At 43.7% G+C, this 12156-nt stretch overlaps 1 protein-coding gene across 1 annotated transcript in view; it reads right to left on the reverse strand.

The window, feature by feature from the left end:
* Positions 1–12156, reverse strand: part of npepl1 (aminopeptidase like 1) — a 31980-nt gene extending 19824 nt beyond the window's left edge. The window contains exons 1-3 of the mRNA XM_061875490.1: positions 11936–12156; positions 6338–6523; positions 6105–6275 (exon numbers count right to left, since the gene is read on the reverse strand). Coding sequence (XP_061731474.1) covers positions 6105–6275; positions 6338–6523; positions 11936–12085 — 507 coding nt within the window. The 5' untranslated portion in view covers positions 12086–12156. The remainder of the gene's footprint in view (positions 1–6104; positions 6276–6337; positions 6524–11935) is intronic.

A 12156-nucleotide genomic window follows, 5' to 3' on the forward strand; every position in this document is an offset into this window, starting at 1 on the left:
CTAATGCTACTAAATATTCGTCCTAGGGGGCGGCATGGCGTAGTGCAGGGGTAGGGAACCTATGGCTCTAGAGCCAGATGTGGCTCTTTTGATGACTGCATCTGGCTCTCAAATAAATCTTAGCTGACATTGCTTAACGCGATAATTATGAATAATTTCGCTGGTAATCACAGTGTCAAAAATAACATTCAAAATATAAAACATTCTCATGCATTTATATCCGTCCATCCGTTTTCTACCGCACCTGTTCAAGAAGTCGCATTAATGGTAAGAAGTATTTTATGTCACGATGAAGGGGGGGGGGGATGCAGCATGCTGCGGGGTCGTTCTCCCAGGAAGGCAGACGGACTACTCGGGACATGGCATTTAGGTAAAAACATGATTTAATTTTAACTAAAAAAATATACAAACAAAAATCGCTCACAACGGAGGCACAACTAGGGCTGAAGAACAGAGCTAACGCATAAACAGACCAAGAACATAAATCAAACAAAACATACTTGGCATGGCATGAAGCAGGAAACTATGGCAAGGCATGAAACAAGTCAGCACAGCGCGACTGACTGGCAAAGACGAGCTTAAATACTGCCTCTGATTAGTGCTCGGGAAGCAGGTGAGCGGGGATTTTGTCCACCAGAGACAGGTGGACAAAATGAGTAACCAAGGAAACCAAACAAGGGAGTGGGAAAAAAACAGGAACTTAAAGAGTCCAAAGGACAAACAGCACATGGCCAAACAAAAACATGATCATCAGACATGACATTTTATTTATTATTGGTTAGCTTCAGAATAACAATGTTATTAAAAAGAATAAGAGACTTATTATTCTCTAAAGATGTTGGTCTTACTTAAAAATGCATGCACTTAGTTGTATTCAGTGTTTAAAAATATGATATGGCTCTCACGGAAATATATTTTGAAATATTTGGGTTTCATGGCTCTCTCAGCCAAAAAGGTTCCCGACCCCTGGCGTAGTGCAAGCCTGGGCAATTATTTTGACTCATTTAGAGGAAAAAATGACCCTCAACAAAAACTATTTTGGAGACTTGGAATATTGTGAAAGATTCCTGGTGGTATTTTATTACCCATATCTTAAAAAAAAAAAAAAAAAACGATTAGCCAAACTGTCAACACAACTCACAAACCTACACTTTTGTTACTATGATCAATCCTTTATGTTCGGGTTTCTATTCAGACTACCGTATTTTTCGGACTATAAGTCGCTGTTTTTTTCATAGTTTGGCCGGGGGTGCGACATATACTCCGGAGCGACTTATGTGTGAAATTATTAACACATTACCGTAAAATATTAAATAATATTATTTATCTCATTCGCGGAAGAGACGAAGAAAATGTCAGCAATCGTCACACACACGTCAACCAATAAGACTTTGGCGGGGGAGGGTCATGGCAGAAGTGCATTGTGGGTCATGGAATGCTAACTTTGACATATTTTGTGCATGACGTCACTAAGATGACATATCAAAACAACACTATATTGAAGGGCACTCTTTGTACAGAACGCTGCTACAATAGTTTAAAACAAATAAAGTGCACTTTTGTGCATGAGGTCATCCAAGCAAATAAAAATGAGCTGCATGATAGGAACTCAAATAACGTGTGTCCTTCACTATGTGGTAGGTTCCTGCGGACCATTTCTCCTTCTGTTGTTGACTATTTTTTTTCTTTCTGTGTTGATGTGAAAATGGTTGCTTCAGCATTTTGTGGGAGTGGCACCGAACAGAGATGTTGACATGCGGAGTTTCAAGCACTCTTTATTCTCTAGATCAGGGGTAGGGAACCTGTGGCTCTTTTGATGACTGCATCTGGCTCTCAGATAAATCTTAGCTGACATTGCTTAACACGATAAGTAATAAATAATTCCGCTGGTAATCATAATGTTAAATAAACGTTCAAAATATAAAACATTGTCATGTATTTTAATCCATTCATCTGTTTTCTACCGCACTTTTTCAATAAGGTATTTATTTAATATTGGTTAGCTTCAGAATAACAATGCTATTAGAAAAATAAGAGACTTATACTATTAAAAGGTTGGTCTTACTTAAAAATGCAGGCATTGAGTTGTATTCAGTGTTAAAAAATATTATATGGCTCTCACGGAAATACATTTTTTAAATATTTGGCATTCATGGCTGTCTCAGCCAAAAAGGTTCCAGACCCCTTCTCTAGCGGGTGACTTTCCAAATGATGCTACAAATTAGCAGTGCTGCTTTTGCCGCACACTTGACATATTACGGTTGTCTGTTCGACATATTCCCGCTAGAAGCCAATCCACCGCCAGATGATGGACCCCTGCGGATTTTCTTGGGAATTAATTATTCTTCCTCCATTTGTTACCAGGTTCGCATCTTTCTTTCTCTTGTTTTAGCACTCCGGTAGCACCACAGCTAACGTTACCCATGCTGCTACCTCTCTGCTCCGCGAGAGCGTTTGACAGGTGCGCTCGTTTCATGTGTCTGTGAGAAGGAGAGGCAAAAAAGAGGGAGAAACACCTGTGGTGTAATGCCCGCAGCTAAAAGCAACTGCGTGAGAACGTATACTCCAATATCCCCATATAGTCATTTTCAAACCCGCGATATTAGGAGTCTATTCCCTACATCGCCCAGCCCTAAAGCAGAGAGTTCTAAAACTTAGCTGACTGCAGCAAACCACCTATGCCCAGCTCCCTCATTTTAGGGCACTCATGTTCCGGTCTGATCTGATAGGAATTTCTTCTGACAAATGCACGGCTTTTTAAAAGTTGAAAGTCATAAATGAGCAAAACCCAAAAGCACTGAAGTTGTCACATTGTGTAAATTGTAAATAAAAACAATAACTTGCAAATCCTTTTCAACTTATATTCAATTGAATAGACTGCAAAGACATAGACTTAATGTTTGAACTGGTAAATTGTTGTTTTTTTTCAAATAATCATTAACTTAGAATTTAATGGCAGCATTTTTACCACTGTGTTACATGACCTTTCCTTTTAACAACAGTCCGTAAATGTTTGGGAACTGAGGAGACACATTACTGAAGCTTTTCAGGTGGAATTTTTTCCCGTTCTTGCTTGATGTACAGCTTAAGTTGTTCAACAGTCCAGGGTCTCCCTTCTGCTATTTTAGGCTTCATAATGCACCACACATTTTTAATGGGAGATAGGTCTGGACTACAGGCAGGCCAGTCTAGTACCTGCACTCTTATACTATGATGGTGGTCTTTGTCCACTAAAGACACTGAGATCATTATCCATGCGTTTGTTACGTCTCGTCTCGATTACTGTAACCTATTATTTTCGGGTCTCCTCATGTCTAGCATTAAAAGATTACAGTTGGTACAAAATGCGGCTGCTAGACTTTTGACAAGAACAAGAAAGTTTGATCACATTACACCTGTACTGTATATACCTTTATATACATACATATATACCTATACTGTATATACCTTTATATACATACATATATACCTATACTGTATATACCTTTATATACATATATACATACATATATACCTATACTGTATATACCTTTATATACATATATACATACATATATACCTATACTGGCTCACCTGCACTGGCTTCCTGTGCACTTAAGATGTGACTTTAAGGTTTTACTACTTACGTATAAAATACTACACGGTCTAGCTCCATCCTATCTTGCCGATTGTATTGTACCATATGTCCCGGCAAGAAATCTGCCTTTAAAGAACTCCGGCTTATTAGTGATTCCTAGAGCCCAAAAAAAGTCTGCGGGTTATAGAGCGTTTTCCGTTCGGGCTCCAGTACTCTGGAATGCCCTCCCGGTAACAGTTCGAGATGCTACCTCAGTAGAAGCATTTAAGTCTCACCTTAAAACTCATCCGTATACTCTAGCCTTTAAATAGACCTCCTTTTTAGACCAGTTGATCTGCCGCTTCTTTTCTTTTTTCTCCTATGTCCCCACCTTCCTTGTGGAGGGGGTCCGGTCCGATGACCATGGATGAAGTACTGGCTGTCCAGAGTCGGGACCCAGGATGGACCGCTCGCCTGTGTATCGGTTGGGGACATCTCAACGCTGCTGATCCACCTCCGCTTGAGATGGTTTCCTGTGGACGGGACTCTCTCTGCTGTCTTGGATCCGCTTTGAACTGAACATTCGCGGCTGTGTTGGAGCCACTATGGATTGAACTTTCACAGTATCATGTTAGACCCGCTCGACATCCATTTCTTTCAGTCCCCTAGAGGGGGGGGGTTGCCCACATCTGAGGTCCTCTCCAAGGTTTCTCATAGTCAGCATTGTCACTGGCGTCCCACTGGATGTGAATTCTCACTGACCACTGGGTGTGAGTTTTCCTTGCCCTTTTGTGGGTTCTTCCAAAGATGTCATAGTCGTAGTGGTTTGTGCAGTCCTTTGAGACATTTGTGATTTAGGGCTATATAAATAAACATTGATTGATTGATTGATTGAAGCCACGCTGTTGTAACACGTGGCTTGGCATCGTCTTGCTGAAAAAAGCAGGGGCATCCATGATAGCTTAACATATGTTGTTCCAAAAGCTGTATGTACCTTTCAGCAGTAATGGTGCCTTCACAGATGTGTAAGTTACCCATGCCTTGGGCACTAATACACCCCCATACCATCACACATGTGTAAGTTACCCATGCCTTGGGCACTAATACACCCCCATACCATCACACATGTGTAAGTTACCCATGCCTTGGGCACTAATACACCCCCATACCATCACACATATGTAAGTTACCCATGTCTTGGGCACTAATACACCCCCATACCATCACACATGTGTAAGTTACCCATGCCTTGGGCACTAATGCACCCCCATACCATCACACATGTGTAAGTTACCCATGCCTTGGGCACTAATGCACCCCCATACCATCACACATGCTGCCTTTTACACTTTAAGCCTATAACAGTCCATATGGTTCTTTTCCACTTTGGTCCATATTTTCAAAAAATAAATTTAAAATGTGGACTCGTCAGACCACAGAACACTTTTCCACTTTGCATCTGTCCATCTTAGATGAGCTCGGGTCAAGCAAAGTGTTTCTGGGTATTGTTGATAAATGGCTTTGCATAGTAGAGTTTTAACTTGCACTTACAGTGATTGATTGATTGAAACTTTTATTAGTAGATTGCACAGTACAGTACATATTCCGTACAATTGACCACTAAATGGTAACACCCCAATAAGTTTTTCAAATTGTTTAAGTGGGGGTCCACGTTAATCAATTTATGGTAACAGATGTAGCGACCAACTGTAGTTACTGACAGTGTTTTTCTGAAGTGTTCCTGAGCCCATGTGGTGATATCCTTTACACACTGATGTCGCTTTTTGATGCAGAACCTACCGCCAGAGCGATCCAAGGTTACGGGCATTCAATGTTGGTTTTCGGCCTTGCCTCTTACGTGCAGTGATATCTCCAGATTCTCTGAACCTTTTGATGATATTACGGAGCGTAGATGGTGAAATCCCTAAATTCCTTGCAATAGCTGGTTGAGAAATGTTGTTCTTAAACAATTTGCTCGGGCATTTGTTGACAAAGTGGTGACCCTCGCCCCATCTTTGTTTGTGAATGACTGAGCATTTCATAGAAGCTCCTTTTACACCCAACCACGGCACCCACCTGTTCCCGATCAGCCTGTCCACCTGTGGTACGTTCCAAATAAGTCTTTGATGAGCATTCCCTCAACTTTCTCAGTCTTTTGTGCCACTTGTGCCAACTTTTTTGAAACATGTTGCAGGCATCAACTTCCAAATGAGCTTATATTTGGAATAAATGACAAAGCTTAACAGTTCGAACGGTAAATATCTTGTCTTTGCAGTTTATTCAACTGAATATAAGTTGAAAGGATTTGCAAATCATTGTATTCTGTTTTTATTTACCATTTACACAACGTGACAACTTCACTGCTTTTGTGGATTTGGTGAAACACAAATGTAAAACTGCCTGTATATATATATTTTTTTATATAAAGTATACATGCATGAATAATTGTTTATTAATTGAATGGTGAGGTGCCCACAGACTGCAACCTACTGACAGTAAAAAAATGAATAAGTAAGTCAGTGTAAAAAGTGTCAGTGTCAGTAGGTACCTCAAGCTCGGCTTCGTCCAGAGGGTTGCTGTCCTGGCCGACAATCACAAACTCCACGACAACGTGCTTCTTCTCTGTCTTGCGGGAAGATGAGGAGCGACGGGAGAAGATGGGGAACGCTCGGGAAATGGCGCAGGCCGACGCAAACACGTCGGAGCGTTCACACACCATCTAAACAAGAAAAGGTCGGTCGTGCTAATTCATATTTGTGAGCTGGTGGGGGGGGCACTGACCAGGATGCAGCGGTTGTTGCCTCCAGGCAGGCAGGAGCGCACCAGGCGGGAGATGAAGTGGGCAGAAGATGGGCTGTTGTGGCGGCTGACCCGAGAAGGAAGTGCGGCCACCGCCGCGTGGTTGAGGTACAGAGGGCAGTTGTCGGTGGGTTTGGGGCTCAAAGTGTTGAGTGCCGCCTGCCAGATCTGAAAAAACACAGCGTTGGTGGATTACCAGAACATTCCTCATCACGTGAATAGGAAGGTACAAACCCTGTTTCCATATGAGTTGGGAAATTGTGTTAGATGTAAATATAAACAGAATACAATGATTGCAAATCCTTTTCAACCCATATTCAGTTGAATATGCTACAAAGACAACATATTTGATGTTCAAACTGATAAACATTTTTTTTGCAAATAATCATTACCTTTAGAATTTGATGCCAGCAACACGTGGCAACTCAAAGCTAATTTTAATGTGTAGCAGCGACAGCTGAACTCATTGTGACAACTTGTCATAAATACGTCGGTCAGCTGGAACAAAAAAATAGCTGTAGCATTAGTCCAGAATCTTGAACCCTGTGGCACCCCCTTGTGGACATTCCAAAATTATTATATTATTGTAAACTTACTATAATATTCCTAAATGTTTCACTTTTTTGAGTGGATTAATATTGGCTTGTAGATTAATGGTAACGAGGATGACGGTTAATATAAAGCAGTCAAGGCTAGTCGTGAGTCAAGTGCGTTTACAACTTTAAAGAAACTTTTAAGGAGGAAATATTGTTGTGGTGCAAACTTTTGTGTGGTGTTGCTTCCTTATTTGTCCTGATTCAAAGCTCATTTTAATGTGTAGCAGCCACAGCTGAACTCACTGTGACAGCTTGTCATAATTACGTCGGTCAGCTGGAACAAAAAACACTGATAGCTGTATCGTTAGTCCAGAATCTTGAACCATGTGGCACCCCATTGTGGACATTTAAAAAATATTATTTTATCGTTCATAACTTTAAAGAAACTTTTGAGGAAGAAATATTGTTGTGGTGCAAACTTTTGTGTGGTGTTGCTTCCTTATTTGTCATGATTCAAAGCTGATTTTGATGTGTAGCAGCGACAGCTGAACTCATTGTGACAACTTGTCATAATAATGTCGGTCAGCTGGAACAAAAAAATATCGATAGCTGTATCGTTAGTTCATAATCTTAAAGGTCCTCATAGACTGAACAAATTAGGAACCGGTACCAAATAATACTGGTAGTCGGCATACCCATCCATCCATTTCCGCTTATTCCCTTTGGGTCCGCGGGGGCCGCTGGTGCCTATCTCAATCGGGTGGAAGGCGGCGTACAACCTGGACAAGTCCGGAGGTGTTTAGGACACCTTCGACGGGTAGGAGGCCACGGTGAAGACCCAGGACACGTTGGGAAGACTACCGTATTTCCTTGAATTGCCGCCGGGGCGCTAATTAATTTAAAACCTCTTCTCACTCCTGTGCTTACCAAAGGCATGCGGTAAAAGTAAACATGCGCTAATTATTTTAAAACCTCTTCTCACTCCGGCACTTACCAAAGGTATGAAGTAAAATTTTGAGTGTCTATGTAAGCTTGGACCTTACATCCTACTGAATAGCTCTTAATCTTCTTCCATTTATGCGATTTCAATTTACCGGTATTGAAATCAGCCTTCTCCATTTTGAAAACGATGACGGAGAAGTGTCACTCGTGACGTCACGAGTTTGACCAGGCGGTAATACTAAGCATGCAGTAATTATTTGGGGATGCGAGTTTTACCATGAATTGATTAACGTGGACCCCGACTTAAACAAGTTGACAAACTTATTGGGGTGTTACCATTTAGTGGTCAATTGTACGGAATATGTACTGTACTGTGCAATCTACTAATAAAAGTATCAATCAATCAATCAAAGACCCGGCAGTAATTCAAGGCAGGCGCGTACTAAATGCAGGGATGGGAATGAAGATTTACAAAATCATCTGAAAATGTTTTAATCCTAAAACACCGCTTTGCGGAAGGCCCGAGTGCACAGAGAAAAATGTTGAAATCTATGTTAGCTTAGGATGCATTTCCTGCTATTTTGAGTCAAAATCTAACATTATTCTCCTGACCAAAATTTCACATTTATTAGCAAATATTTTCATAAAACTGTATCATGATGAAATTTATGTATACAAGTTTACACACATATCAAATTCTTGCACACTTTTGGATTATATTGATTACTTTTGAGTCCATTGCACAAAAGGTTTAATTTGGAAAGGAAAACATTTCTTCAAAAAGATGCAAAGATCACTTTTAATAATTAAAAAATATTATATAAAACAACTTACATGCTTGTCATGCTTTAAAAGTTTAGTTAACAACATGCTTTTCACACGTTCAATCTGTTATTTTGAAGAAAACATCATGCTGTATTAATTCATTCTGTATTAAACATGCAAGATATGTTAAATCAATGGATTCAAAGAATAAAAAATGGTGTATTGTGCCTCTGAATGGACTTGTCTGTCGTAAATTGGTGTGAGAGGAGTCGAGTCGGAAGGCTTTGATAGTTGATTTGAGGCTGCATTTGAGAAGTGAAGTGAATGATATTTATATAGCGCTTTTTCTCTAGTGACTCTGAGCGCTTTACATATCCATCATCTTCCGCTTATCCGAGGTCGGGTCGCGGGGGCAACAGCCTAAGCAGGGAAACCCAGACTTCCCTCTCCCCAGCCACTTCGTCTAGCTCTTCCCGGGGGATCCCGAGGCGTTCCCAGGCCAGCCGGGAGACATAGTCTTCCCAACGTGTCCTGGGTCTTCCCCCTGGCCTCCTACCGGTTGGACGTGCCCTAAACACCTCCCTAGGGAGGCGTTCGGGTGGCATCCTGACCAGATGCCCGAACCACCTCATCTGGCTCCTCTCCATGTGGAGGAGCAGCGGCTTTACTTTGAGTTCCTCCCGGATGGCAGAGCTTCTCACCCTATCTCTAAGGGAGAGACCCAAACTCATTTGGGCCGCTTGTACCCGTGATCTTGTCCTTTCGGTCATCGCCCAAAGCTCATGACCATAGGTGAGGATGGGAACGTAGATCGACCGGTAAATTGAGAGCTTTGCCTTCCGGCTCAGCTCCTTCTTCACCACAACGGATCGGTACAACGTCCGCATTACTGAAGACGCCGCACCGATCCGCCTGTCGATCTCACGATCCACTCTTCCCCCACTCGTGAACAAGACTCCCGGGTACTTGAACTCCTCCACTTGGGGCAGGGTCTCCTCCCCAACCCGGAGATGGCACTCCACCCTTTTCCGGGCGAGAACCATGGACTCGGACTTGGAGGTGCTGATTCTCATTCCGGTCGCTTCACACTCGGCTGCAAACCGATCACAGTGTTAAAGTTATTTATACGGCCACCCTCAGTGTGACCTGTATGGCTGTTGACCAAGTATGTATTGCATTCACTTGTGTGTGTGTATAAGCCGCATAGATTATGTGACTGGGCCGACACGCTGTTTACATAGAGGAAAAGTGGAGACAGTTGGAGAGAACGCCAAAGGCCAAACACCAAATATTGTTGTCCAGGATGAAATTCGGGAGGGGCACTGAACTTCGGGAGTCTCCCGGGAAAATCGAGAGGGTTAGCAAGTAAGCGCGTTAGCGGTGAATGCGGTGTCACAGCGGCGGTGATGTGCACGCCAGCTTTCTGAGGGATCGCTTGTGCACGCCAGTTTTCCGAGACTCTGTATTTAGTTAGCGCAGGCAGCATGAAGCAGGGCTTTTATTGTGAAGATAGGAAATGTGCAGTCGGCCTTTAGAGTTTTGACGGAAGGTACGGCGCGAGAGTCTGTTGAAATAAAAAGTGTTTCTGGCCTTCCTCTCGGTCATATTTTCATAATAATGATCTTGCAGCAGCCAGCGTCATCTCACAAGACCCTCCGGTACCGTGAATGTCATTTAAGTGACGTCTTGGTGAAGATTGATGATCACTCATTTTTAGGTCTATTTTTTTTAAAAGCCTGGCTGGAGATCGACTGACACACCCCCCGCGGTCGACTGGTAGCTCGCGATCGACGTAATGGGCACCCCTGGTTTACGCCATTTGCGCAAGCGTTCTTCTTCTCCTCCTCTTTGCTTGCCGTTTAACCATCAAACAAACGCCATGGGAACATCGCCCCCTGGAGTTACAAATTCCGATGGGTAACAGATTTCGGTACAACAGCAGCGCCAAAATCGGCGGGATTCCGCGGAAAATTCCCATCCCTGGTGGCGCAGTGGAAGAGTGGCCGTCCGCAACCCGAGGGGCCCTGGTTAAAATCCCACCTAGTACCAACCTCGTCACGTCCGTTGTGTCCTGAGCAAGAGACTTCACCCTTGCTCCTGATGGGTGCTGGTTAGCGCCTTGCATGGCAGCTCCCTCCATCAGTGTGTGAATGTGTGTGTGAATGTGGAAGTAGTGTCAAAGCGCTTTGAGTACCTTGAAGGTAGAAAAGCGCTATACAAGTACAACCCATTTACCCATTTATATGCCCTTCGGCAACTCAAGGAAATACGGTATGTCTCCCGGCAGGCCTGGGAACGCCTCGGGATCCCCCGGGAAGCACTGGACGAAGTGGCTGGGGAAAGGGAAGTCTGGGGAGAGGGAAGTTTGGTCTTCCCTGCTTAGGCTGCTGCCCCCGCGACCCGACCTCGGATAAACGGAAGAAAATGGATGGATTTTGAAGAAACCAGAAGCCTAATCCAGATTAAAATATTAACTAGGAGTCTTGTTCACGAGTGAGGGAAGAGTGGATCGAGAGATCGACAGGCGGATCGGTGCGGCGTCTTCAGTAATGCGGACGTTGTATCGATCCGTTGTGGTGAAGAAGGAGCTGAGCCGGAAGGCAAAGCTCTCAATTTACATGTCGATCTTCCTTCCCATCCTCACCTATGGTCATGAGCTTTGGGTCATGACCGAAAGGATAAGATCACGGGTACAAGCGGCCCAAATGAGTTTGGGTCTCTCCCTTAGAGATAGGGTGAGAAGCTCTGCCATCCGGGAGGAACTCAAAGTAAAGCCGCTGCTCCTCCACATGGAGAGGAGCCAGATGAGGTGGTTCGGGCATCTGGTCAGGATGCCACCCGAACGCCTCCCTAGGGAGGTGTTTAGGGCACGTCCAACCGGTAGGAGGCCACGGGGAAGACTATGTCTCCCGGCTGGCCTGGGAACGCCTCGGGATCCCCCGGGAAGAGCTAGACGAAGTGGCTGGGGAGAGGGAAGTCTGGGCTTCCCTGCTTAGGCTGTTGCCCCCGCGACCCGACCTCAGATAAGCGGAAGAAGATGGATGTATATTTGAACTCTTAAGTAATGTGTGTGTACTTTGAGGCGAAGATAAAAAAGTGTAATGATTACCACAACTCTTTGATCACACTTTGTTACACAAGCAGCCAAACGACTCACATATCATCGTATTTCGACCAAAAAAATAAACGCCTTTATTTAGCAATATTTTTTGAAGTCATAAGTTATGATTTGGATTTAAACAATTGCCGTCTAAAAGTTTGTAATAAAATGATGTACACGGGCTGTCACAGTCTTGCTAGCGGCGGTGCTAGCTTGAAGCGCCCCGCTGATATTTACCTCTTTACTGACAACCGGCTTGAGTTTTCCTTTTATTTGGCCCCAGTCCACTTGCTGCAGGTTCGAATGCTGCCCGACGACCAGAATCGGGCGCGTCTGCGGGTCAGAGTCGCCGGCGGACGCCTTGTACTCCAAAACCACGTTCGCCATCTTTGGGAGTTGCTAGCACGGCGGCTAGCTGCTAGCTGCTAGCTCTTAGACCGCGGAAGCAACGCCGGCGA

This window comes from Nerophis ophidion, linkage group LG16 (assembly GCF_033978795.1).
Source record: "Nerophis ophidion isolate RoL-2023_Sa linkage group LG16, RoL_Noph_v1.0, whole genome shotgun sequence".
Taxonomy (NCBI): Eukaryota; Metazoa; Chordata; class Actinopteri; order Syngnathiformes; family Syngnathidae; genus Nerophis; species Nerophis ophidion.